This window comes from Hemibagrus wyckioides, linkage group LG29 (genome assembly GCF_019097595.1).
Source record: "Hemibagrus wyckioides isolate EC202008001 linkage group LG29, SWU_Hwy_1.0, whole genome shotgun sequence".
Lineage (NCBI taxonomy): Eukaryota > Metazoa > Chordata > Actinopteri > Siluriformes > Bagridae > Hemibagrus > Hemibagrus wyckioides.
The window spans coordinates 13,482,795-13,509,836 of record NC_080738.1 but is presented as its reverse complement, the minus strand read 5'-3'; the positions used below and the strand labels follow the sequence as shown (position 1 = coordinate 13,509,836).

The following is a 27,042-nucleotide window of genomic DNA, read 5'->3' as shown; positions in this document are numbered from 1 at the left end:
TAAGTGATTTTCATCTAACGCCTGGACAATGAATAAACGTACCAATCGTCTTTCAGTCTCCCTAAATCACTGCAGTACAAAGATCCTCATTAAATAATAAGCAGTAACAGAGTAGGCATTAGCTTTTACTATGCTTTTGGAACACTGGGCTCAGGCAAGTATTGAATAAATGGATCTTTTTTTATAATGTAATGCGTCTACATTTATTTAGGAAAAAAAAAAAACAACAACAACGTGGTGATGGTGTGTTTGAACATTGAGAGATGGCCTGAAGTGCTGAGGAAATTACAGGAGGTTATTTTAGGTAACGTCGAAAATAGATTGTCAACTCATTAGCAACTCATTAGTTTAAATAAACGTGCATTTCCTGAAGGTAATGTTGTGCCTGAAAGGAGCTGAACTTGATGGAGGGATGAAAGGAAGTGAAAGATTAATTTTTAAATAAGATAGGATGTACAAAAAGAGTTTAAGGGTGCTCTAGGGCTTTTTGATAGAAAAATACTGCAACCTGTTCATGTTTCAGGTTCCATGTTTGCAAGAAAGTGAGAAGGAAGGAAGGAAGGAAGGAAGGAAGAAAGGAAGGAAGAAAGGAAGGAAGAAAGGAAGGAAGGAAGGAAGGAAGGAAGGAAGGAATTGCATCTATTGGAAGATGGAAGACTTGGTGTCATGAGGATGTGGTTCTTTGGGAATATGACTAGCTTCACATAATAATGTTTATCTATATTTATTGAATTGATTGATCCAATATAATTATTCCATTTTATTTTTGGGATTCAAAAAATGACTTCATCATTTGTTCAACAAACAACCAATATTAATTAATTAATTAATTGGTTCATTCATTCATTCATTCATTCATTTATTTTTATTTATTGAGGGGTCATTTATGTAATTAAATAAATGAATAAATAAGTAAATAAATGAATGAATGAATGAATTAATTCATTAATGGCCTTAACTCTATTGTATGATGTAATGTCAGTGATGTAACGAATCATGGACCAAGCAGCATCAAGATGTATAATTCTCGTCTAAAGCACAAGTGGAATAAAGCACTCTAGAGTCCATGCAGGTAAAGAAAAATATCTCCAGTCTTTATCATCTCTCTAGAATTCTACATCCTTTACTGTGGTATTGCACAAGCCTGAGACTTGCTGAAGATGAATGCTGAATGTTGTGTTTTTATCCCTCAGGGATACAGTAAATGCCACCCCTGAGGAACAAAGCTCACAGCACTATCCCTCCAAATCCCCTTTCTCTCGCTTTCCCTCGTTCTGCTTCGGAGCACAGAACAAACACTTTTCGTCTCTGGTACTTTTCGCAGGAACTCTATTGTGCTTCCTGTCTTTCTCTCTCATTAGCTACGGCCCTGACTGAGCACGCTCTGTTGCCGTTTCAAGACTGCAAGGGTTCAAACAATGTTATAATGTTATTCTGTCCGCCTCATTGCCCGCTCAGAACGCTCCGGTGAGTACAAACCCTCACTCATCCCTCACTCTCTCTCTCTCTCTCTCTCTGTCTCTCTCTCTAACACACACACACACTTTCTTTTCTTCTTATGCTAAATAAGAAAGAGCAAGAGAGAACCTCCTTAACATGCTGCTCCACATATGCATATTTTATACTTCATTTTATGTTTAATAGCAATATCAATATACAGTAATATAGTCTTGCTCTACCAGCATTACATATTTATGTGTCCCCATACGCCGCTTGGTACGCCGCCTGCTCGAAGAGAAAAATCTAAATTCGTTGGACATCTTGAAAACACTCGCCTTCTGAAACGTATGTTAGGTGCAGTAGCCGAGCAGTGTTTTTTTAAGTGACTGATTGAAAAAATACATAAGAAAGAAAGAAAGAAAGAAAGAGAAAAATGAAAAAGAAAGAAAGGGAAAAATGAAAGAAAGAGAAAGGGGAAAATGAAAGAAAGAAAGAAAGAAAGAAAGAAAGAAAGAAAGAAAGAAAGAAAGAAAGAAAGAAAGAAAGAAAGAAAGAAAGAAAGAAAGGGAAAAATGAAAGAAAGAAAGAAAGAAAGAAAGAAAGAAAGAAAGTAGGAAAGAAAGAAAGTAAGAAAGAAAAAGAAAGAAAGGGAAAAATGAAAGAAAGAAAGAAAGAAAGAAAGAAAGAAAGAAAAAGAAAGAAAGAAAGAAAGAAAGAAAGATAGAAAGAAAGAAAGAAAGAAAGAAAGAAAGAAAGAAAGAAAGAAAGAAAGAAAGAAAGAAAGAAAGAAAGAAAGAAAGAAAGAAAGAAAGAAAGAAAGAAAGAAAAGGGAAAAATGAAAGAAAGAGAAAGGGAAAAATGAAAGAAGGAAGAGAGCAGGGCAGGAAGAAAGAAAATGCTCTACTTTTCAAACTCTCGATTTGAAAGGTTCATTTCTGATCTTTAAAAGTTGACTTCTGATTATTGACCTGAAAGCGTCTTTCAGCGTCTCACGCAAATTTGGTATTAAATAAAAGGAACCGGTGACAGACTTGAGTTAATGGGGTTCACTGAACTCATTTGGTGATTATTCAGTCCATTAAACAAATCGGTGTTTAGCTCCTTTAATAGACTGCACAAAAGATGCAGCTAAGCCTCGCCAGTTCCCCTCGGATAACTAATCATGTGCTGTGAGGTGTTAAATACGCTCAGGAAGTGAGACACTAGCAAGGGGAAGTGCAAGTCAGTCACCATTCTACTATTTTTTTATTATTAATGGGTTAATATGAATCTTTCTGTTTTAAATTTCTGAAATATTTTCTAGAGTGTTTGAGAGCAACAACTCATGATTTCGTTTGGGGGACATCAGGGCTGGTCTCCTGAAGGGAACACCAAAAAGGTTTAGAATTTCATGGAACTGGACAGTTAGATATGAAGCAGGACCAAAAAAGAAAAAGAAAAATGAGCATGGTGAACATGATGCATCACCTTAGTAACTGCCTGTGCAGGGTCAATGTAGCTCCTATTTAGTTTAGAGGTTGATAATAATAACTGCTCTATGATCTCTCGTTTTTCTCAGCAGTCATTTCATTTTTCCAGTGATGTAGCTGAAACTGAGCAACTGTTATCACACACCATGCTGCCATTTCTATGCTTTTGTCCTACAGGTATTCCCGTCATTAAAATATGTTATAAGCTTTATAATAATAATAATATTGTTGCTGCTGTTGTTCTTTTTTGTTGTAATTATTAGTGTTATTTGTAGATATAAAATGTAATATATATATATTATTAGTGTTATTTGTATATATAAAATGTAATATATGTATTATTATTATTATTATTATTATTATTATTAATAATAATAATAATAATAATAATAATAATAATATTGTTGTTGCTGTTCTTTTTTTGTAATTATTAGTGGTAGTAGTATTTATAATATATATATATATATATATATATATATATATATATATATATATATATATATATATATATATATATATATATATATATATGTGTGTATTATTATTATTATTAATAATAATGATAATAATAATAATAATCATCATCATCATGAAACTTTCTATTTAGGCCACAGCCACTTTAAGTTAAAATCCAAATACAGAATATCTGGATATTTCATATTTATGAAACTGCAAATGAATGCTGTTAATTGTAAATCATTCATAGGAACATCATTTGATATTCAGAACTTTAACTTCTGCCTTGGATAAAATCTTTTTTTTTTTTTAGTTTAGCCTTTTCATAATACAAGAAAAGAGAGGAAGAGGAAGAAAGTTAGTAGAAAATCAGCATTTTGGTAACGTTTGATAAATTTGGTAGAACTTTGCTATACACACAACTTTGCTATAAGATTGATAAATGGAGGCACAGTGATGTTGTCTTTTGTAATTTTAACCACAGACTACATTAACTTTTTGGGTTGTGAGTTCAAATCCCAAGACCACCAAAGTGAGTGAGGCCTTTAACCCTCAACTACTCAGTTATATAAATAAGATAAATGTAAGTCGCTCTGGATAAGATCATCTACCTATATATATATATATATATATATATATTTAATAAAAGGATCCTTTTGTACTAAGAAAAATTCACTCAATTATTTTCAATGCTGTTTCACAAAGAAAAAGAAAGCAATTCTTTTGTATTCATATATCAATATACTGTATGGAATGAAATAATAGAATAGGAAGGAAGGTAGGAAGGAAGATGGGAACAAAGGAAGGAAGGAAGGAAGGAAGGAAGGAAGGGAAAGAATAATGAAATCATGTAATGAAATAATGGAAGGAAGGATGGAAGGAAGGAAGGAAGGAAGGAAGGAAGGAAGGAAGGAAGGAAGGAAGGAAGGAAGGAAGGGAAAGAATAATGAAATCATGTAATGAAATAATGTAAGGAAGGAAGGAAGGAAGGAAGGTATAATGAAATCATGCAATGAAATAATGAAAGGAAGGAAGGAAAAGAAAGAAAGAAAGAAAGAAAGAAAGCAAGAAAGAAAGAAAGGCTGTTTCACAAAGAAAAAAGAAGAAAGAAATTCATTTCTATTCGTATATCAATATACTGTATCTATCCTTTGACGGCTCTAGGTAAAATTCTGCCGCAGAAACACATCCACATGAAAACCATGAAAAAAAAAATTCTTTTACTTCAATTCATGAGTAATTACTTTATTTTTACGACCAAGTATTAGACTTTGAAGGCTCATGAAATAAGCATAACTTCTCCACACTATAAAGCAAAAATATTTCAAACACTAATGTTATTTCTTTCTTGGCACACACTGACCTGCTGTGTTTCTGATAGAACTTTCATATTCATTGTGCTGCAACGAATTTTTTTATTTTATTTATTTTATTTTTTTCCCCGTGAGACTATGTTATGTCTGCCTTAAATAAAACATGATTTGTCTTCAGAAACATTGCTAGCAGGTGGAACTTTGATATTTGTTGCAGAACTGTGTTTTAAATAACATTTTTTTTGGGTGAGACTATGTTACGTCTGCTTTAAATAAAATGAATCTGAGGTGTTCAGCAATCTTGTTAGCTCGTTTAGCTTGTAAGCCTCGAAGCGGGTATGTGTAGCGGGTGACACAATCAATCCTGTGAAGAATATGAAGCTGAGAGAAACGTAAAATATCCAAACAACGTGCACTTTTAATAAAGCTGAGCTTATGAGAAATAAGTGATGTGGCAGGATTTCATTCATTTAGTCCTAATACCAACATACGAATGCTAACACCGCGTCTTTTCCCAGCAATCACGATTAGGTTTTAATATGCTTGTATTTGGCTCTAATCCTCATCAGCCTTTATTGTCAAATGACTAGAAATGCCTTTAACTATGACTACTAGTGCTAAAAGTCGGGGGCATGTCAGTCATTGTAGCCCTAGAGGACTAGCCGGTAGATTAAAACAGAAGAGTGTTACAGTGAAGTGAATGAAGGTGGGAGACCATTTGTGTGTGACTGTAAATAGCGTGAGCGTGATGGAGACAAACGGGAAGGTCTCAATCAGGTGTATGATTAAATCCTCCAGTGAGAGAAACCTACAGTAATTATACTCTAATGGCAGATGATTGCAGCACTCAAAGGTAAAAACCTGCCTGCAATGGAGTAATAGAGTATATTGATATGTGAAGGGCAACATATACTACCACAGCACAGAGGATTGTAAGATCTCTACATCCTATTTGTTTTATTAACTACTACTATAACCACTAGTACTACTAGTAATAGCAGTAGTGTTAGTAGTAGGAGTATCAGTATTAGTAACAATATTAATTTTATTGTACAGTTGTAAAACTTATAGCACTACTACTACTGCTACTAACATAAATAACAAATACTACTACTACTACTATTACTACTAATACTAATAATACTATATTACTATAGCTACTTCTACTAGTAACATAAATAATACTAATAATACTACTATAATGACTATTACTATTACTATAGCTACTTCTACTAGTAACATAAATAATATTAATAATACTACTACAACGACTATTACTATAGCTACTTCTACTAGTAACAAATAATACTTATAATACTACGACAATGACTATTACTACTACTATAGCTACTTCTACTAGTAACATAAATAATACTACTACAACGACTATTACTATAGCAACTTCTACTAGTAACATAAATAATAATACTACTGCAATGACTATTAATATAGCTACTTCTACTAGTAACAAATACTACTACTAATATTACTAGTATAGCTACTTCTACTAGTAACATAAATAATACTAATAATACTACTACAATGACTATTACTATTACTATAGCTACTTCTACTAGTAACATAAATAATATTAATAATACTACTACAACGACTATTACTATAGCTACTTCTACTAGTAACAAATAATACTTATAATACTACGACAATGACTATTACTACTACTATAGCTACTTCTACTAGTAACATAAATAATACTACTACAACGACTATTACTATAGCAACTTCTACTAGTAACATAAATAATAATACTACTGCAATGACTATTAATATAGCTACTTCTACTAGTAACAAATACTACTACTAATATTACTAGTATAGCTACTTCTACTAGTAACATAAATAATACTAATAATACTACTACAATGACTATTACTATTACTATAGCTACTTCTACTAGTAACATAAATAATATTAATAATACTACTACAACGACTATTACTATAGCTACTTCTACTAGTAACAAATAATACTTATAATACTACGACAATGACTATTACTACTACTATAGCTACTTCTACTAGTAACATAAATAATACTACTACAACGACTATTACTATAGCAACTTCTACTAGTAACATAAATAATACTAATAATACTACTACAATGACTATTAATATAGCTACTTCTACTAGTAACAAATACTACTACTAATATTACTAGTATAGCTACTTCTACTAGTAACATAAATAATACTAATAATACTACTACAATGACTATTAATATAGCTACTTCTACTAGTAACAAATACTACTACTAATATTACTAGTATAGCTACTTCTACTAGTAACATAAATAATACTACTACAACGACTATTACTATAGCAACTTCTACTAGTAACATAAATAATAATACTACTGCAATGACTATTAATATAGCTACTTCTACTAGTAACAAATACTACTACTAATATTACTAGTATAGCTACTTCTACTAGTAACATAAATAATACTAATAATACTACTGCAATGACTATTAATATAGCTACTTCTACTAGTAACAAATAATACTTATAATACTACGACAATGACTATTACTACTACTATAGCTACTTCTACTAGTAACATAAATAATACTACTACAACGACTATTACTATAGCAACTTCTACTAGTAACATAAATAATACTAATAATACTACTACAATGACTATTAATATAGCTACTTCTACTAGTAACATAAATACTACTACTAATATTACTAGTATAGCTACTTCTACTAGTAACAAATACTACTATTAATACTACAACTACAACTATCACTGCTACTACTGCTACTTATACCAGTAACATAGATGCTAATAGTATAGATACTTCTACTAGCAAAATAAACACTATTACTGCTACTACAGCTACTTCTACTAGTAATATAAATACTACTAGTATAGCTACTTCTACCTGCAAAATAAACACTATTACTGCTACTATAGCTACTTCTACTAGCAACATAAATCTTACTACTAATACTACTAGTATAGCTACTTCTACTGGTAACATAAATAATACTAACTATACTACTACACCGACTATTACTACTATTATAGCTACTTCTACTAGTGACATAAATACTAATACTAATACGACAACTATTACTGCTACTACAGATACTTCTACTAGTAACACATATATTACTACTAATACTACTACTACTACTACTATGACTATTACTGCTATTATAGCTACTTTAACAGAAATGCTACTACTAATACTACTAAGTAGCAAAAGTATTTGTTACACTACTAGAACTATTACTGCTACTACAGCTACTTCTACAAGTAACACAAATACCCCTAATGCACAGGAGTTCACAGTTACAAGGTGATGAGTTAGATGTTAATGCTTGCTAAAGAAAAGAGCAAAAGGAGAAACTCCACGAGTTTGGAAGTTAAATTGAAGAGAAATCGTCTACTCAGTCTACTTTGTTCTTGGCTAATTTTCTTTTACTTTTTCTTTCTGTTCTGTGTTACCGTCATCTTTAAATCATGTTTCATTTTTACTAATTGTCATGTATTTCCCTCAGTGCTGGGTGTTGAGAGTTGTTTTACTCTCTTCGTTTTACTCGTGCTCTGTACTTTCCATGTTGTATCTGATCTGGTTTTGACCTTGACCTGGTTCTTGATTCTGTATACTGTTTCTCCATAGTTCTCCTTTTTTGTTGCCTGACCTTTGCCTGACCAAATCCGCCTCAGCCCTTCTCTGAGCACGACTACACATTTTACTGCATATGTAATCAACTTTGTTAAAATGTCAATTCTTTCAATTACATGTTATTTCATTAAAATAAACATTCCTCCATGGACATATAGTGGAACCTTGGCATACGGATTTATTTGTTCTGGAGGCGGTTTTCTTAAGGCGAAAATTTGTATTGCAAAATGAATGTTCCCATAAGAAATAATATAAATGCAGATAATCCGTTCCAGCCTCCAAAAAATATTACCAATGCTAAGAGTATGTAAATTGTACGGCTGCTTACAAAGAACTGATCCAAGCCAAGCATTCCATGTCAAGGCTCCTCACAGGAAGTCGTGCCACCAAGCTTGGGCTAAAAATAGAACAGACCTCCCACGCCACCAATCTGTCAACAAAAAGATGCTTGAAAAATCACGTAGCATTTGAACTCATGCCAAAGGCAACATTGGTATCGTGGCTTGACTTGAAACGGCTTTCACTGACTGAAAAAAATTCGTAAATTCCATAAAATCTCTTAAGCTTGGCTTTCCACTAACGTAACTAAGTTTTGAACGGCTCCCAGACGTACGCGCAACTTAGCCGGCTTTCGGTTCGGTTTGTTCGGGTGCCGAAAATGCTCTGTATGTTGCAAATTTCTTGCAAAATTTCAATTCTTAAGGTGAAAATTCGTAAGGGAGGGCATTCCTATGCCAACGTTTCACTGTACACTGTGTCCTACACTTTTATTTTTTATAAAATGAAGCCAGATTGCTGAGTTTAAATATTAAGACTTTTTACCATCTAAGCAGGTGAAAGTGAGTATGAAACATAAGTCAATGGCAGTGTAAAACAAATGTGTAAGTGCGTGTTTGTGTGTGTGTGTGTGTGTGTGTGTGGGCATGGGTGTGTGACTGTATGTATGGGTGTGTGTGAGAGACTGGGTCATAAATTTATCACAGGAAGCCCAAAGAGGAAAAGAGACCAACACGTGTTCACTCTTACCTACAAAGCTGCTTCAAGGCTTGGAGAGATGAGAGACTGGGTACTTTAACACCTGCTCTCCTGAGAAATGATTCGTGCACAATGCCCTCGGTTACTTTCCTTCCTTCAGCTGTATTTTTTTTATCCTGCACGAGGTACATCTCTATCTATAGCTCACTGTCTTTCTGTGTCATACTGTATAAGTGCAAACCTTTGTTTTCCAACACAAAGCTACAGAGATTTCACATAAAATCACTGTACATTTATACAAATAGTGTACAAAGTAACGATACACTGATTTTGGAAAGTATAAAGCAGCAATTTGATTTACAATTTGTTTTTCTTCAAGACTTTAATGTTGGGCTGAAGGCCATATGATAAAATCTAAAATTATTGGCACCCTACAAACCTAAAGTACATATAAGATAAGAATTACACAACATCATAAATTCTCTGCAATTACAGACAGCAATTGCTTAAACCTTTCCTTTTGACCTTTCTCTATTTTAATTTATTCTATTTCACTATTCTTTTAAATGAATCTTTAGAGCTCTGTGATCTGTGTCATTAGTTTATTCAGTATAACAACTGTAAATTTTTTTATTGGATACATGCAGTATATTAAATAATAAAAAAATACCACTTATTTCACATTACTGGAAGTACATCATCTTAGACGTGAGCTCAGTAGGTGATCTAGAGGTCGAGGAGCCCCAATTATTTAGATTCCCAATTTATTTAGGATCATGTGCACCTGTTAGAGAGTAAGTCATGTATTACCTTTGAGTTTGTGTTAGAGTTTTTAGACATGCTATAAAAGTCTCTTTAACATGCAGCGCGTTCGTCTCTCTCGCTGTTTGCGACATCGCTGGTCCTTCCAGATTACTTCCTCTGGTATTGCGGGGAAACAACACGCTGATAATTCACCCTCTAGGGATTCTCCTAGAAACACTGAGAACAACCCCGAGTCCCCCTCAGCAATTAATCTGTCATTTTTAGGCCAAAGATGAGGGAAAGTAAATCCAGCAGCGAGCGATTCTCTCTCATACTGGGTCACTGTGATTAATAGTCGGCAGGCCAGTGCGCTACGGCCCGAACGGCTTTGGCTTCAGCAGCGTCCCACATGGCCCGTATCTCTCAGAGCCCCTGCTCCTCTCGTTGCGACCTTAATTACGTTACGCGGAGATGCAAACGGAATGTCGCTGTGCGCTGAGCCGCAGGGGCCAAATTCAATTAAACTGGGAACTGACATCTGAGAATGGTGAAGGATAAAAAACAATAAGGAAGGAGGATTGGGGCAGAGGGCATGGAGAGAGGTAAATACACCTTTTCAATTAAAATGGGAAATGATGTTGAGGCCCAAACCCGAGGATCTGGCACTAATCAATTCCAATCCCTTTTTTTTTTTTTTTAACTTTTATTTAAATTATTTCTGTAGATTTTTAAAATGTTGTCCTGTACTATTTTTTATTTTATTTAACCACACGTGATATTATTTTTCGTTCATTTACTCAATCATCTTCAGCAAACCCTATCCTCGTCAAGGTCATGGTGGATCCGGAGGGTATCCCGGGAATATGGGGCAGGAATACATCCTGGCTGAGATCTCAGGCATTTATTTACACATTACTTATTCATTATACGCAAGTTATAGACTATATCGCAATAGTTTTGAGTTGTAGTCAGTGTCCAGCCTTGCTCTTGTGTGTGTGTGTGTGTGTGTGGTGTGTGTGGTGTGTGTGTGTAGTGTAGGAGTTTTTGAGTGAGTATGATTTGCTCCATCAGTTTCACTAAGTGAGGCTGCCAATAGGATTCCGTGACTGGCCTGCCAAAATATGCTGTACTGTGAAGCAAACACGCTCACGCTAATACACACACACTAATACACACAAACACACACACACACACACACACCCTTGTTTTCACAAGGCACTATTCATTCAGCATTGCGCTCACCTCTGTCATCACTATATAAGCAGCTGTGTCATTTCACAGGGATTATTAAATCATGCGATATCATTTGTGTAGTAATTTTGTACATTTGTACATAGATATGCAGACAGATGGATGGATGGATGGATGGATGGATGGATGGATGGATGGATGGATGGATGGGATGAATAGATGATAAACAACAAGTAAAGACAAAACAGCACACAGGCAAAAAGCAAAAATAAATGTGAGACGGCAGACTGAGAAACAGGCAGGTGGATGGAAGGAATATGCAGGCAGGTAGGCATAGATAGATAGATAGATAGATAGATAGATAGATAGATAGATAGATAGATAGATAGATAGATAGATAGATAGATAGATAGATAGACAGACAGACAGACAGACAGACAGACAGACAGACAGACAGACAGACAGACAGATAGATAGATAGAACACAGCACACAGACATATAAGCAACAGGTGAATACAGACAGATGGACAGCATGTAGGTACATAACCAATAAGCAGTTGAACTGTTAGACAGACAGACAGAAATTAAACAGCACACACAAACCAACACAGAAATACCGACAGACAGGCAGACAGACAGACACAAAGACAGACAGACAGACAGGCAGACAGTAGATGCATAACCAACCAGCAGAGACTGACTGATAGACACACAGATAGATAGATAGATAGATAGATAGATAGATAGATAGATAGATAGATAGATAGACAGACAGACAGACAGACAGACAGACAGACAGACAGACAGATAGATAGATAGAACACAGCACACAGACATATAAGCAACAGGTGAATACAGACAGATGGACAGCATGTAGGTACATAACCAATAAGCAGTTGAACTGTTAGACAGACAGACAGAAATTAAACAGCACACACAAACCAACACAGAAATACCGACAGACAGGCAGACAGACAGACACAAAGACAGACAGACAGACAGGCAGACAGTAGATGCATAACCAACCAGCAGAGACTGACTGATAGACACACAGATAGATAGATAGATAGATAGATAGATAGATAGATAGATAGATAGATAGATAGATAGATAGATAGATAGATAGATAGATAGATAGATAGATAGATAGACAGCAAACAGATGCATAAGCAATACACAGACAGAAAAAGCAGACAGACAGATAGACAGACAGATGCTTGCATGCATACACATAAATGATTATTAATCAATTTCCATTAGTCTGTAAATACAGCTCGATCTAGATGTTTCTGTACACAAATATACAATGCAAAAAGTGCAACATGTCCAAAGCTTGTTTAGGCAGCTGATGGAGCAGTTGGTTTCGCATTAGTCGGCTCCCGCCCCAGTTAAATTAGGCTGGTTAATAGGAGAGAGAAAACTGGCAGAGGGCATTGTGACAGGTGTGTGTGTGTGTGTTCGTGCCAGGAAACCACAAATGTGCATTTGACACAGGCTCATCAAATGCTTCCTGCCAATCTCCGTCTTTAAGCTCAAATCATTTATTGTTTCTGTGGAATGGAGATAAACTCAAACACACTCTGCACTTTTATCAGCTCTTCTTCCTAACAGACTAACAAAAAAATCCTTCTGTTACTTCGTATTAAATAGATCTTCATATTTGAGGAAAGCGTTCGAGATTATTCCACTGCAGAAAAGCAGCTTTGAGGCTACAGCAGCTGGAGGTCACCCAGAGAGTGTTCTGCTTTGTAGATCATTATATAATAGGCTTGCTGAATTAAGTAAGAAATGGCATCCGATGAAGAAACCGAAGGCCATTATGACATGGACTGCTTACTGATGCTCATTTTCTTTACTTAATAATGGCATTGTGATTAAATTTTCTCTTTCTTTCTTTCTTTCTTTCTTTCTTTGTCTTTCTTTTTTTTTATTGGACTGCTTTGGTAGAAATCTAAGAAAATAATGACAAATAATAACGGGGAATAAATATAATAAATAATAATTTTTCAATAATCTAATTTTTATTCTGAAATTGTATATTCCTATAAAGCTGCTTTACAACAATGTCCGTTGGTAAAATCACTATGCAAATAAAATTTAAGTATTCTCTGTGGCAGTAGAAATATAACATGCAGCAATGCATTCTAGGAAAATAATCAAAAACTACATCACAGATTTAACATACAACATTGTTTAAATGAATTAATACTAAGAAAATATTATTTATTTATAATATTTATAATAATACATATTATTATTATTATTATTATAGTTTAAAAAACAATCACTTTAATTTTAGCTCAGTCTTCAGTCTCTTAATTGGAATATATCGGGCAAATATTTAACATAAACTTTAAGTTAAGAATTAATGTACATTGTTTTTTATTTCACAGCAAATTATTTATTTATTTATTTATTAGTAATACAATTTATTTATATAATTATAATTATTTTATTTATTTCTTTTTTTCAGGCTTATTTTGTTTATACATATATATATATATATATATACTATATTGCCAAAAGTATTCGCTCACCCATCCAAATAATCAGAATCAGGTGTTCCAATCACTTCCATGGCCACAGGTGTATAAAATCAAGCACCTAGGCATGCAGACTGTTTTTACAAACATTTGTGAAAGAATGGGTCGCTCTCAGGAGCTCAGTGAATTCCAGCGTGGAACTGTGATAGGATGCCACCTGTGCAACAAATCCAGTCGTGAAATTTCCTCGCTCCTAAATATTCCACAGTCAACTGTCAGCTGTATTATAAGAACGTGGAAGTGTTTGGGAACGACAGCAACTCAGCCACGAAGTGGTAGGCCACGTAAACTGACGGAGCGGGGTCAGCGGATGCTGAGGCGCATAGTGCGAAGAGGTCGCCAACTGAGTCAATACAGTCACTACAGACCTCCAAACTTCATGTGGCCTTCAGATTAGCTCAAGAACAGTGCGCAGAGAGCTTCATGGAATGGGTTTCCATGGCCGAGCAGCTGCATCCAAGCCATACATCACCAAGTGCAATGCAAAGCGTCGGATGCAGTGGTGTAAAGCACGCCGCCACTGGACTCTAGAGCAGTGGAGACGCATTCTCTGGAGTGACGAATCACACTTCTCCATCTGGCAATCTGATGGACGAGTCTGGGTTTGGCGGTTGCCAGGAGAACAGTACTTGTCTGACTGCATTGTGCCAAGTGTAAAGTTTGGTGGAGGGGGGATTATGGTGTGGGGTTGTTTTTCAGGAGCTGGGCTTGGCCCCTTAGTTCCAGTGAAAGGAACTCTGAATGCTTCAGCATACCAAGACATTTTGGACAATTCCATGCTCCCAACTTTGTGGGAACAGTTTGGAGCTGGCCCCTTCCTCTTCCAACATGACTGTGCACCAATGCACAAAGCAAGGTCCATAAAGACATGGATGACAGAGTCTGGTGTGGATGAACTTGACTGGCCTGCACAGAGTCCTGACCTCAACCCAATAGAACACCTTTGGGATGAATTAGAGCGGAGACCTCCTAAACCTTGTGGACAGCCTTCCCAGAAGAGTTGAAGCTGTTATAGCTGCAAAGGGTGGACCGACGTCATATTGAACCCTATGGATTAGGAATGGGATGTCACTTAAGTTCATATGCGAGTCAAGGCAGGTGAGCGAATACTTTTGGCAATATAGTGTATATATATATATATATATATATATATATATATATATATATATATATATTTTTTAATTTATAAAAAAAAATAATAAACATATAATTTTTCTCCTTCACCTTTTATCTTTTATTTTCTCTTTCTTTCTCTTTCTCTCTCTCTCTCTCTCTCTCTCTCTCCCTCTTTATATCTCAGTAAATAATCCAAAAAAATGCATCTTTTAGTGTCACACTGACACTGGAGACTCCTTCCAAACAAAGTAAAAAAAAAAAACTACAGCATAGTTTTAACATGCAACCTGGTTTTAATGAATTGAATATTTTTATGTATCATTATTTTGGAAATGAATCATTATATTCTGTTCAATCAGAATTGAGCATTACGTTAAAGCCAAATTTTATTTATTAATTAACTGATGAAATGATGGCGCTAGTAAGATTTTTGATGCAAGTGATACAATTTAGGCTCCATATTCTCTCGAAAACCTGAGGCGTGACCTGCAACACAAGTTAACATCACAACGTCTGATATCAGTTTAGCTCGCTCTCTAAAAACAGGTCAGCATTGGTTCAAGCTCTGCTCTATTCTAACCCTTTAAAGTTTAATGACTGATATAGGCTAGAACAATGAGCTTACGAGCTGTAAAGATGGAGGTTCAATTTGAGATGTGCATTAATACTTAAAATGGCAGCGCACCAGGGAAAGAAAAAAAAAGTGAGCGACGGAGATAATAAGGAGGAGTGAATGATTGAGAGAAAAGACACACAGAGAGAAGGGTTAAGCAAAGGACAGATACTGATCAGCTCTGCTCCAACTTCACCCTTCATGCCCACCAAGGACAGGCTTTGTGGAGCGTGAAGCATCGATTTTCCGCAGTAGGTGTGTGCCAGCACTGTGTGCGTGGGACGTCTAATGTCACGATGTGCAAAAAGGTACCTGGTCTGATCTAATGGCTCGTGGCAGGGCAGTCTTTAACAGCTCAGGTTCTGCTAATGCCCACATAACGTCCACATACACACTTACTAGTGGTAGAAATGCTGACCTGTGCAAAATAATAATATGGCTCAGCTTTCTATTGAATATTTATTTTGAACACAAATTGCGTTATTGACAGGACGTAGGCATGTTTTTGGCCTACCGACTCGCGCCACTGTAGTCGTCTTAAACATTCCTGATCGATCTTGAAGACGCGGCATGATCGTTTTAACGGATGCGTTATTTCATTTGAACAACTGAATTATTTATCAAAGGAATTCAACAGGGGCTGAGAGGAAGGATACAATCTGTTTAAAGAGACGGTTTCATTCAAAAGAGAAACTTCTCATTATAGATTTGTTGTAACTATTCATTATACAGTGCACAGAAGTTATAAAAAATGTATTCGTACCTTGTGCAAATTGGGAACGCATATATAATGTTATATAGCTTATATATCACAATGCCTGGCATTAACCTGTATAATCTCTCAGCCATAACACTACTGTAATGAACTGTACAGTCAAATCCATTTATAATGTGTTAAAACCTAGGTGTGCTTTATAAAGCTTGACATAAGTCCTCAGAACTAACGGGTGTAATGAATTATATGTTCATATATATAATCAACATGTGTTACACATTTTGTATGACCTTTGTATCCATTCTACATTATTGATGCATTAATGGGTTACATAGAATACATAATGTGTTATAATGCTTGTCATTATGCTAATGTATAAATGCATTCATAATATAATAAAGCATTCATGTCATAAAACTTGGTAATGCTCAAATCTACACACTTAACAAGTCTAATGAACTGCCGCATTATAAATGATTTATAAATGTTTCACAGCACTACATAAGAAGAAGAAAAATATGTGGAAATGCTCAAATCCATACTATATAAATAATAGTTTCTAAATTGTGTTTCTAATTGTGTTATACAGCATACTGAAAATATCCACTATAATAAGCCTGAGCTTAACGCTTCATAATGCTTAATGTCAGGGTACATAATGCATTATAACAACAGTGCAATATGTGTTATAGAGAATATTTTATAATGTGTTACAAAGCATATATAATATGTTACAACACCTTGCATGGGCATGCATTACTGATGTGGAATTGTTAACATGCTGCATTCATAAGACATTACATCCTCAAGCCCCATATGCATAGTTCGTTATGGGAAAATATAACAGTGCTGCAATACAATAAGCTCTATTTATAACACACATGAATTATAAACAATGCTACAGCCTCTAATGACGTTTCATTACTAATTATATCAATGTCTGTATTACCTTGGTCATTGTGCATATGGCTTTCAGAGAAAATGTGTCAAACTTTTGATTCTCATCCAGGAAGATGATTTAATGAGAACCAGCACTTTATAATGTATTATAAAACATACCTCTGGGTGCATAAGGATTTGGACAGTGATACAAATTTGGTCAGTTTTGCCTCTGTACACATCACAATGGATTGGGAATGTAAAGCAATCAAGATGTGATCAGTTTGAAGAGTAGACTTTCAGCTTTAACTCAAGGGTTTTTTAAAACTCAAAAACACTCAAAAGTAATTGGCCAAATTATTATTCTTAAATATAAGGATTATCTTTAATATTCAGAGGTCAATTCTTCGCAGTAACTGTCTGAAGATGCTTTGCCAGGTCTTCAGCTGTCTTCATTTGCTGCTTGTTTGTGGGTTTTCTGTGCTGTCTTCAGTTCTTTTGTCTTCAGTATGTGAAACACACGCTTAGTTGTACTGAGGTCAGACTCAGAAGAAGAAGAAAGAAGTAAGAAACTACAATGACAATTCACTGCTAGACCAGCAGATGGGGTGCTGTTGGGGTGAATTGCAATTCCTTGTTGAGTGTCATGTGTTCAGGTCATGTGTCATGTCACCGGTTGTTAATCATCTCCAAAGTCTTGCATTATTCATACCTGCCCTTTCCTGTCTGTCCTCGTCGAGTTGTGTTGAGTTCTTGGTGTTTTCAATCTTGGTGGTTTATATGCCCAGTTCACATTGCACGATTTTGAAAGATCACCATTGTTCTCACACTGCACGGCTATCTGGGGTAGCATTCAGTTGCTGCTGTGTTCACACTGCACAATGGATCGGTGATAGGAGGTTACATGCTGCATGACTTGCAGACAACTCTGTCTGCTCCACAAACTACATTTCACAACCAAATGCAGAACTCCTTCCTGAACTTCCCAGCTCTCTCATTGGCTGTAGGTCATCGCCGATGTATTTTTCAGTCAGAACTCCTTTCACACAGCAGGATTTGGAATCGCCGACAGGTCCAGATATTTAACATGCCAAATGTTTCACAGACATCGCCGATTCTCTCAGATCACGTCTTTGTTAATTCACACTGTGGTTGTCACTTGCATGAACGAGCACCGATTTGCCTCCGATTTCAGGCACTTGTGGGCGATTTCGGCAAACCTGTCGGTGACTGAAAATCAAGGCTATAATCGTGCAGTGTGAACTTGGCATTTGTCATGGGGGGATGTAATAACTTAGTGGTTAAGGTTATGGATTACTGACTGGAAGGTTGTGAGTTAAAATCCCATGACCAGCAAGCTGCCACTGCTGGGCCCTTGAGCAAGGCCCTTAACCCTCACTTGCTCAGTCGTATAAAAAGGGGTTTGCATTAGTAAGTCGTCCTGAATAATATAAGGGCGCCTGTCAAATGACGCAAATATTGAGCAGTCAAGTTTCCAAATAGTTATGTTTCGTGTGTCATGTTTTCTTTAAATAAAAACAAGGACATGGTTTTAATCCTGTATGTTGGTCTGAGTTGCTGCATCTTCCAAAATGTGACAGATTGCTTTTATGGTATGTTTTGGATCATTATCCATCTGTACCGTGAATTGGTTTTGCACCAATTAATTGATTCTGAGCAGACAGTCAAGTTCTATACACTTCAGAATTCATCCTTCTACTTCAATCAGCAGTCACGTTATCAATAAACACCAGTGACCCAGTTCCATTTACAGGTCCAACACTTCTCTTGACTTTCCTTGGTTTCTTCACCGAAGATAGAATTTAGCCGTCATCCATTTTGGCTGTCTTCTGCAGTCTTTCAAGAATTCTGGTGTTGCTTAGCTCGCTTGTGCATTCCTTCTTTTTTCAACCAAATTGTTGATTTAGTCAGCATTTCTATTTTCTTTCTGATAGGTCTTTTTTTCAGTCTTGACATCTCGACACCTCTTTCGCTGACATATTCAGAGATCCCATGAACAGCTACCAAATTTAGAAACAACTACAGAGCTTTTATCTCCTTAATATGTCAAGGAATAACAAGCAAACAGGCCATGTCACTGCCTATCAGTCGATTATCTGTTTACTTTTGAAATGCTAGAATTCCTCATTTTTAATACATTTTACTTTGCATTTTTGTTAAACGCTTCAAATTAAATCTTGCCTGCTTCATTTCAAATCCATTTTCAGAGACTAAAGACACAAAAATTGTATCACTGTCCAAATCCTTATGGACTGGTCTGTACATAATGTGTTATCAGGAATCCTAGTGTCATCGTTTCATCTTGATGAAATAAATGTGTTTTCCTTGGTCAAGTAAGTTGAGTGTGATAGACGCATGGTTCTACGACCTATCCGCTGTCCTCTCGCTGCACTCAGACCTTTTGGAAATGCAAAACCACGCCTTACAGGTGACAAACAGAAGATCCCTAAAGTGATCGGCGTGGTTTGGAATAACAACTTAGAGCTCACGGAAACTGCCCTGACCGAAGGGCCATATGAGAAATGGGAAAACAGTCTTAATTCCTGATTTCCAATTCCTCTAGCATGTCCAATTACCTTCTCACTGCTTTGGTCTGTTGGAGCGTGAGGCAGGCAAGTAAACAGTTGACACGAATCAGAGAGTAAATACACAGAAATACAAGGAAGCAAAATAAAGAGTCTGGGAGCAAAGGTTAGAGTGAGACGTAGCTGTGAATCAAAATGAGTGAATGTGGAAAGAGGACAAAAAAAAAAAATAGAAACACGTTTGTCACTGTCCTTCATTTCATCTGATTTTGCGAGACTTGCTTCGATGAGTTATTGATTTTTTTTGTTGTTGTTAAAATCACTACTTATACTCAATCTCATGATAGCTACGGTTAAGAAGAATGGTAATCTCTTTCACCTGGTGCATGTGCAATCCCGTACAACCAATTATGTTTGCGTATTACATTTGCATTAAAATTAAAATTAACATTTAATCGCATACTTTTTATTGCAATATTAAGCAATACCTTTTATATGGGATATATTATAGGCTTATTCTAATTTATATGTATAACTTTGTTAAAGGTTTTCAACTTTTGTTCATGCTGTACATAATTTATTTATTTATTTTTAAATCAAACCATTCACTCATTCAAGTGTATGTTCATTTTAACTTTTTATTACTAAATGCTTTAAGGAAGCTGTTTACATCTCCACCAGTTTCTATCATCTATAATGCAGCTGGTTTATTAAATTAAATGTGAAAGGGAAAACAAGATATGATACAACTATTATCATCTAATTAATGGCATGGCCTATATTTCTGTTCCTATGGTAGCTATGAATCAGAGAAGGGAGAAAGCCGAATCATAAATGGCTCCTTATCAGATGTACACTTCATAAGGTAGTGCGGTCTCTACATACTAAGGAATGCACTATATAGAATAGACACTGGGAAGCCTGTAAGGATTCGCTAGAGAGGATTAGCTATATAGATATCCTGGATTTTAAATATTTACATATGGCTGTCCTGTTCATATTCTACAAAGTAAAACGTCTCTATTTAGCATAATATCTCTGATGCCACTCAACAGAACAAGCTGGTGGATTTTAGGACATTTTCTGGCTGTCAGTTTGCTTTAGCTTTAGTCAATTAAATTATCAAGCAGGATTGTGTTGAAAGGTCAATTGCAATCAAGGAAAAATCAATCAAGCGAGCCTGGTTGAGTACTGTACACAGCACAGTGTCTTGTGAAAGCACACTGCGGTATTTTGTATGTGGAGGATGTTTGCACAGATGGGAGTAAGAGAGCGAGAGAACGAGAAGAGGCTCAGAAAAAGGTCAGCTTTCTCCATACGCAAGCATATACCTCAAACACATGACCTCCATAACCTCATTGTTACAGGAGATGCTCAGCTAGGAGCTGGTGTACAGGTTGGTATGTGGATCGGCTTCACGGATAAAGGTCAGAGGAGGAGCAGGGAGGAAGTGTGGTCAAGGAAAATAGGAACAGGAAACCTTTACTGGCTGTACAAATCAAGTTACAAATATTGGAGCAGAACAAAGTGTGTAATTCTGTTGACAATACTCGCAGTTGGTAATGAGTGTAAACCAATTAGCTTAATCTTGTGATCTGTGGTTGAACATGGTATTGATTGAGTAGAGCTGTCAAGACTTTTGATTCTAGGAGTACAGGTAATACTGTCTAATGTATGCCAAACAATGAGAATGACAACAGAGAAGTATCAACAAACTCTGTGCATTCTGGACACAAACACTCGTCCTTCTGTTCAGTGAATCGGAGAAGCAACATTTCAGCAGCGGATGACATTTCACAGCAAATCATCATTTCAAACAAAAAAGAAAAACAGCATTACCTTTTGTCGGGAGAGCTCCGGTCAAAGGCGGGTCTTCAGGAGAAAGGCCAGAGTACAGGACAAGAGAGTGACGGACAGGGCGAAGTCAACAAGATGAAAGGGGGTGGTTGGGGTTTTGTTGGGGGGGATGAAAGTAGAGGAAGGGAATAGAAGGGTAAGGTAGTGAATGAGGAAAGGAAAAAAGAACAGTGGGTAGGAAAAGGACGGATTTGTACATAAGAAGAGCTGGGGAGGGAAAGTTTGGGCAAAAGGAGCGTTTTTTTTTTTGTTCCCCACTCAAAAAAAGAGCAGCAAAAACAGAACAAACCCATACCTTGGCTGTTTAACGTCAGGTGCGCCAGACCTTGAAGGAAAGAACAGAAAAAAAAGAAAGAAAGGAAAAAACGAGGTCATAAAAAGACACGGGAAGGAAAAAAATCATTGTCACAACGTTGGACTGCAGTTTGTGACAGACATCCTGGGGCAGACATGGATGTCAGAGTTTGAACTCAAAGCAAAAAATAATAGAAATAAAATAAGAGACCGAAAAACCGAAAAAACAAGCAAACACTTCTTAAGAGAGGTGTGGGGGACAGAAAAAAAAGCATTTCATTCGGCGCAACTCCCGAAGGCCATTGCTCACTCAAATGCTTTTTTTTCTCTGAAGTACTTATGGAACACACACATAACTGTTTGGCAGTAGCAGCTTTTTTTCTGTCTAAATGAATTCCTGACATTGGACATTTATGGAGATTTTATTTCGACTTGATATCTGTCTGTAAATCCATATAGCTTCCACGGGGTCTTGCATAGATCAGAGACAAAAGCAGAGGTTAGAGTTAGTAAACCCTTAGAAAATCCCAGACCTAGAAGGCTTGGAATTAAGTCAGACTCTTTGTTAAGGTCAGCAATCGGAATTAAATATGTACACCAAGCTCAGAGATTGTAATTGTGTTCAAGCATCGATGACTAATCGGTAATCTACAGTAAGACGACTGAAAGCTGTAGACCACAGTAAACCAAAAAGGAAACCATTGCTAAAGAGCAGCTGGGTTGTGCACCACCATTTGTTCCACCTGCTTTGCTGGATATTCAGTTCAACTCTAATTCAACTCTGATATCAGACTACACACCAGTGAAGCACGCTGACAAAGCAAATGGTGTAAAGCATGCTGTAGAACATTTCAGGTAAATTAACTCCTTAAATATCAAACTCTTCCTGAAGTAGATGCTCTTCAGAGTCATTAGATCACGGGTTCTCAACCTTGGTCCGGGAGAACCCTTTGTCCTACAGGTTTTCCTACCTTCCATCACCACTGAGGAAGCAAATCACTGAGGAAGCAAATCACCACTGAGGAAGAAATTTACAGCCCTTGTTTAGTTGAAGTGGGTGTGGTAGAGCAGGAAAAAAAGGCTAAAACATGTAAGGCAAGGGGTACTCCAGGGCCAGGGATGGGAACTTGTGCACTGCAGCTTCAAGAACTTCAATCCAATTAATTTTGTAAATAAAAGATCATTCTATTCCAGGCAAAGCTATGAAAGACACATTCTGTTCCTAGAACCTCACAAAATCTGTACCAAAAGCTCAAAGGCAAACTACATCATGATTTTTTTGGTGCGTTCACCATATTGAAAGAAGCTTCGAAGATACTTTCCCTGCAAATACAGCCACCTCAGATAAAAAGCAGATAGAATTTTACAGCAACAAAAACTTTTTTTTTTTCCGGCAAGCTGCTAATGGAACAGAAAAATAGGGGAAAAAAGGACATGTGGCGAGAGTTGCTCTCTAATTTTAGAATGTTTACACCCTCTAGTTGAAAATTTAACCACCTGCCCAAGCTTTCAACTTACTGCTGACTTCAAATCACTGAAAGGCATAAAATAACTGGAAAAAAGTCTGTTGTATTTCAGGCAGGCATGATTGCAGGTAGATCGGACGAAGGCCATTTTTCCAAGAGATGTTTCGTGAAGGAATAATGAGGGCGGAATAGAATGGCAGTGTTTGCTCTCTAAAAATCCATTTACAAACAACTTGATAGATACAAGGTGCTCTACACTAGATCCACTGATAAAGGTCCACCATCCCTTGGGCTTATTTAATAAGGATAGTTCTTTACATTTTGGTCAGTATTATTTCTGGATTTTGGATTACATTCTTCAATCTGCTCATTTTAGGCAACTCGAAGTCTTACCCAAACCACACATCGATTTTAGCCACCACATGGAACTGGGTCTGAAATCCATCATCAGATTTTCGGTCACTCAGGGGTGGCTGTTTGGTCTACAACACAATACTTGCTCACTTTTAGAGTCAGGGTAGAGAAGGTTGCATATTTAAACATAGCAATCTCTCTTGCCACCTTTCTAAGCAGCTTTCTCTCCTAGCCAGAGAGGATGTGAAGATGCCTAATATCTTATGGCTAAACTGCACCGCAGTCACTTATGTAACTTGTCAAGAGGTTTTACTACAATGGTTGCTGTATTTTATTTGCCTGCCAGCTCACCAGCTCTGATTCATCCCGCATAGCTTGTGTAATCCCCAGAGTCCCCACAATACAAAATATCAATATGTCCAGCTCTACAAATTCTAGCACTCTTGTGACCCCTTGACCTCACAGTTAGGGCCACCCACAGCGTTGTGTTTCCTCTATTTGTCTGGAGGCAAAATGCCTGTCATCCTAGGCCTCCCAAAGCTCTAGAAACTCAATAGGGAGTCCCTAGGCATTGTTTCATGGTTTTTTTCCTGTATTGAATCCTGCCACTTGTTCTACTAGCCTCCACTTCTGTGAAAAACCCAGAAAGTGATGGTTGCTCAGTTTGATGAGATATCAGAGGAAATACAGTCTTCTTTCTCAACATCCCTATGACCGCATCACTTTAGGAGAAAGCACAGTACTACCAAGGTCAAAACCTTGCCCCTTCTCCCTGGTGGTCAACAAGGCCATGTTACAACCATCCCTAAAGGGACATGGAAGGGACAGGATTCTGGTGGAAGCTGATGCAGATAGGAGAGGTTTAAATAAATAGTAGTATGAGTGGAGCCATACAGGGAAAAAAAAAGTAACACATAGAACCCAGCCAACAGCATTGCAGGGAGCTCCCATTTAGTTTCACACCCCTCACAGCCTCACTGCATGACTGAGGTAATTGCCAAAGAGGAGACACTGTAGTACTTCTTAACACCAATTACTCAAATATTCAATCACTCACAAATAAGACAGTTAATATGAAATCCTCGATCTTGTCAGTGCCTTCGAAAGAATATTGCAAACAGGATCAAGCAAACTAGAAATACTATACGCCCTCCTTGAAATATTGTGTAGATCTGAGAAGCACTACCAATATTACATATTTATGAATTCAAAATGAAAGTGAGATCTAAACAGGTTCACCCACGCAGTCATTTGTTGTCATTCAGAGAAGCCTTGGCTGTTGTCAAGATGGTGACTCACAAAGCTGCCAGACTGCGATTGGCCAAGGCTTATGGAGTGTCAGCTGGTGGTGGGGTCCTAATTTTATCATTAAGGCGGACATGTTTGGAAATCTGCCCTCTTGCTCAACATCCGTAATAATCAGGCAGCTGCAGGCACCGTATGGCTCCAACCAGAGGGGCTCATGTGCCATTTACACCCGCCTGGGCAAGACACCCTACCGCAAACACAAATGGTCCTCTGGGAAAAATGGAAATAACACCAGAACTATGGCTATATCCTAGAAATAAGTGGTTACTGTGTGTTATGAATGTATTAGCCTCTTAGGCAGTGGGAGCAAGGGACCTCCATTACCCTTTACTGTACCATTTCTTTTGTAAATAAATGATTTTTTTTAAGTAGGCTCCTGTCCACCATGTGACACCTACCAGATGTTAGAATTCTACTTCAGCATTTCTTCTGCTGCATGAAAATTGCACAGAGGATAGCACAAAGGGGTGAATTATAGAGGGAAAAAAATGATCATCACCACCATTATCACAGGTTTTACTCCCGCCTCTCCTCATTCATCAGCAGAAGTGCTAGACAAACTCGGACAGAGTCCTCTCCTTTCCTGCAGGCCTCCTGCTGAGCACAAGTACTATGCAGAACACTTGCAGGATTGCCTTTGGCACATGGACCGCTCTCTAAACACAACACTTGGTTATATGGTTCTGTAAAATGTACAGAGCCAGGATGCGTTAAACTGAAAAAATGGAGAAGCAACAGGGTTTCATTCACACAAACGTTTAAAGGGTTAACTGTTGCCAAACATTTGGCAGAATGTTGCCAAAAGTATATCTATCAGCCATTCAACTGCTGTTTCATCTTCAGCTGTGGCCTTTATGTTGAGCACAATGGCCCCATGATTTTGTAATCAATGTAGCCTAGCGTTTGCATACCATGGTACTTCAAGAGATCCATCAACTTGCAGGCACATTTACTCTCCAGAAATCTCTTTTCTACTTGGTCCAGATTTGCAATTGCATGTAGTGTTTCTTAATCCTGGTTCTGGTATTCTACCATTCTGCAAATTTTGATGCTTTCACTAATCCAGTTCAATTTAGTTCAGGCTTGTTAATTAGCTTAATGAATCAAGAATTTGGGAGGAGATAAAACACTTCTGCAGGGTTGTGGTACTCCAGGAGCATTGCGTATGGTGAATCTGAAGAGATATGGTCCAGAAGAGATTACCCTATGGTCAAAACTTTGTGCACACCAGACTTTCATCAAATGGTCTAGTGCCATTTGAACATCCCATTCCAGATATAGTTCCCACTTTGCTGTTTTAAGAACCTCCACTTTTCTGTGAAGGCTATCTACAAGATTTTAGCCTTGAATTCTGGGTGTAGGGATTTGGAAGGCCAAGCACTGACAAACTGGCCTGAGGTACAGTCTATCCCTAACCCAAAATTATGGAGTGGGGTGCAGGTCAGGGTGCTGTACCAATCAGGCTACTCGAGTTCTTCTACTCCAAACTTTGCAAACCATGTATTTATAGATCTTGCATTTTTGCACGAGGACATTGGTGTGCTGGATCTGGTTTGAGTCCCTAATGTCCAGTGAAGAGAAAGGCATGCAATATAACTGTGTGCTTTCAGATTTGTGGCAACACTCTGGGGAAAGGCTTGCAAAATATCATGATCAGGGGTCCAACAATACTTGGCCATATAGTGTAATATAAATAGACAGCATGTCACTTTCAACTATTAAACAGTTAAGTGAATCAGTGCAGAAACTTTTTCGAAAAGACCAAGACCAAGAACATCAGCAAAGGGCCTGAATCTGGTACTTGTGGAATACCATTCTGCAATTTCTATGCTCTGACAAATTTCCATTCCATTCTAGGTCTGTCTAAACTGACCATAGTTTAAGCCCACAATGGTCAATACTGTGAAATACTCCACTCAAAATCTGACAGCACTAAAGCAGAAACATATTCACAATCTGAGGTAAGAAGGAAATATAGTAGGTCTGACATCTGCCATTTTTATTTTTGCTCTGCCTTTGGTGGTTTCTTCTATCAGTCATCCCAATTTATATCGCTAACCACATTTGTAGTTGTGTCAAACAAATGTTTATAATACAT

General features: G+C 36.9%; 1 protein-coding gene across 16 annotated transcripts in view; it reads right to left on the bottom strand.

Annotated features, from left to right (window-relative positions):
• Nucleotides 1-27,042, bottom strand: part of nrxn2b (neurexin 2b) — a 599,225-nt gene that overhangs the window by 399,357 nt on the left and 172,826 nt on the right. For 13 of the 16 annotated variants that reach the window (XM_058384467.1, XM_058384477.1, XM_058384475.1 and 10 more), the window contains exon 4: nucleotides 21,818-21,847. The exons of 2 other annotated variants lie outside the window; for them this stretch is intronic. In XM_058384467.1, the coding sequence (XP_058240450.1) occupies nucleotides 21,818-21,847 (30 nt within the window). Of the gene's footprint in view, nucleotides 1-21,504; nucleotides 21,535-21,817; nucleotides 21,848-27,042 lie in introns of those variants that run through there. One more of the 16 variants, XM_058384478.1, reaches the window with a different exon arrangement.